This window comes from Zingiber officinale, chromosome 1B (genome assembly GCF_018446385.1).
Source record: "Zingiber officinale cultivar Zhangliang chromosome 1B, Zo_v1.1, whole genome shotgun sequence".
Classification (NCBI taxonomy): domain Eukaryota; kingdom Viridiplantae; phylum Streptophyta; class Magnoliopsida; order Zingiberales; family Zingiberaceae; genus Zingiber; species Zingiber officinale.
Genome location: NC_055986.1, coordinates 62,143,178 through 62,145,698, shown reverse-complemented (window position 1 = coordinate 62,145,698; position 2,521 = coordinate 62,143,178). Strand labels below are relative to the sequence as shown.

Here is a 2,521-nt window from a genome sequence, read left to right as displayed (position 1 = left end):
TATCACTTAACGACACCGATTTTCGAATCGGTTATGAACCAGTGTAATATCACTTAACGACACTGTTTCAGCAACGGTGTAAAACCGATGTAATATTAGTTAATGACACCAATTTTAGCAGGGGTGGAAAACCGATGTAATATCAGTATTGTTTAACGACACGGATTCAATTTCCAAAACAGTGAAAAATCGATATTATACAAACAAGTCAATATCCAAGTAACCAACACAAATATTATTCTTACAACATAAAAAGATAATAGATATTGTACACATTAAATCCGTATCCACAAATTACATAAATATTCTTCTTACAATTGGCCAGTTGAGGTACCAATTAACCTACTGCTTAAGTAAGAAGCCCTTTTATTCAACTGTTCGGCATCCATCTCTTTGCTTGATTTCTTCTTCCTCATGGAGGCCACCTTCTTTATCCTTTCCTTTACGTCAACTGCAGATGCATCTGCCACTTCAGCTTCAATGTCTTCTTTCTCCTGATTCTGATCATGCTCCTCCTGTTCCTTTGATGATTTTTCTTTCTTGGATTTCTTCTTCTTTAAGATTCTGTTCTCTGAAGGAGCACCAACACTTTCTTTCTTCTCCCCTTCACTACTTTGCTCTAGTTGCTTCTTGTCTGCATAACAAGGATAAACAAATTCAACACACATTAAACAGTCGCTTCATATGTATGAAGCAACTCAAGTGAATTAAAATTTACTACATATCAAAAATAAACTAATTATGTGAAAGAAGACATTACCAGCTGTCTCATTTTGTGCAGTATTATTATCTTTATTTGCAATGCCCATTTCATGTAGAAGTGCATCCAACTCTGCCATTTCCTTTTTCTAAAGCTCCTTCTTTGACAGTTGCCTTTCAGCATCTTTGGGTGGTGCTAAAATAGGAGCAGATTTCTCAATGGTTGGTTCTTTCCTAATAGCCTCTGGTTCATTTTCAGGTTCCTTAACATCATCATCATCACCCATGTCAAGACCATCTTCCTCACTTTCACTTTCCTAAACACAAGAAAAAAAAGAGTACTTGTTATAAATAAAATAAACTTAAATATCTGATATAAACAAACATGTAAGAAAAGAACTGACTCTCACATGTGAGAGTAAAGCAAATAGTAGATAAGCATAATCACAAGCAAACAACAGAATTAGCTAATAGGAAAAGAAGATTTTTATTTAAATAGATAAACTCAGAAACTCAAAAAGATTCTACTTAAAGAAATCATTTAGAGTCAAATGCAGCTGGGTTATTTAGCTGGAAGTGTGATGGCACTGCAGAAAAGCTCTAGCAAGGTATTCAAGATAACAAGAGAGATTGATGAAATAGAAAAAATACCTGGGTAAACCATACAATATGAGAATTGCCGTCACTTCACACCGCCGGACAAGTCTATGTGGCCCAGTTTTCAAATCTATGAGTTTGTTTCCAGGCCCCATTATTAGCCTCTTCAATACCTGAATAGCAATTTTCTCATCAGTGATTATTAAACAATTTGTGAGCCTAAACTATTTGCGGTTGGCTCTTCAAAAAGAGTAAAAAAGGACAATGGAACCCAAAAATGACGGTGAATTCTTACTGTTCTAATGATCTGCTCTTCGGAAAGACAGAGACCTCTAGTTTCAGGGAGGTGATGTGTTCCCTGCTCTCGGGAGTAAATAAAAATTGTTATTGCAAGACTTTTCGAAAACAAAAATATGTGCCTTAATGGACACATTATTTTACAAGAAGGATTGTTCTTTGTCTTACATTCTTTTCACCTTCCATAGCCTCATTCAAAGCTTGCCTCTCAACTAGAAGCAATGGAATTGGTTGTTCCACTTTCATATTAAAACCTTCATAAAATTCTTGTATATCCAGGTAAAGAGGCTGGCACTCAGTTGTATCCATTATTGAAAAATTGAGACACTCGAGACAAAGCTTACGGCCATCATCTAAAGTAACATATTTTGCATCTCTTGACTGAACAAAGCATTAAAAAAAAAGCAACTACACTTAAATGCCCAACAAAAGCATAGGCTGGAATAAAAATGCAAGGTCGAAATCAATGATTGGCATATCCAATGTGTGATGTCGAAATCTTAGGTTGTAGTAAACGGTCGCTCCAGCAGCTCCCCATGATCATACCTAAAAATAGCAATCAAGAAGGAAGACTTTCATCAACAGTTCCATTTAAGTAAATCAACCAAGACCTGATGAAAGCCATTGCCCAATAATCGACAGCTCACTCGCGCAGGGGAACTGTGATTAAAATCGCAGAAAGAGCAATTCTTATCCTTTCCTTACACTTGGAGATGGCTGCAGAAGTCTTGAGGTCGAAACCAAGGATCAAGGTGAGCATGGGCATAAACCGCCTCGCCCCACTCCCCAGACGCTCCCGAGAGCGGATCTTGTGAAAGCGATTGTGGATCCGAGCACAACCCTCCACCCTAGCTCCAGTTCCTGCCACCCCAAATTTGCAAACTTCCAATCTCAAACCAAAGCAGAAAAAACAGGAAAAAAAAGGAAA

At 37.4% G+C, this 2,521-nt stretch overlaps 1 protein-coding gene across 1 annotated transcript; it reads right to left on the bottom strand.

Moving 5' to 3' along the window:
* Positions 1-769: 769 nt before the first annotated feature.
* Positions 770-2,124, bottom strand: LOC121969266 (protein DA1-related 1-like). The gene is made up of 4 exons (XM_042519300.1): positions 1,762-2,124; positions 1,592-1,654; positions 1,351-1,469; positions 770-1,016 (listed from the first exon to the last, which is right to left on the bottom strand). Exons 1-4 carry the CDS (start codon positions 1,900-1,902, stop codon positions 896-898), a joined length of 444 nt encoding a protein of 147 aa, XP_042375234.1. The 5' UTR covers positions 1,903-2,124; the 3' UTR covers positions 770-895.
* Between the last annotated feature and the right edge of the window lie 397 nt (positions 2,125-2,521).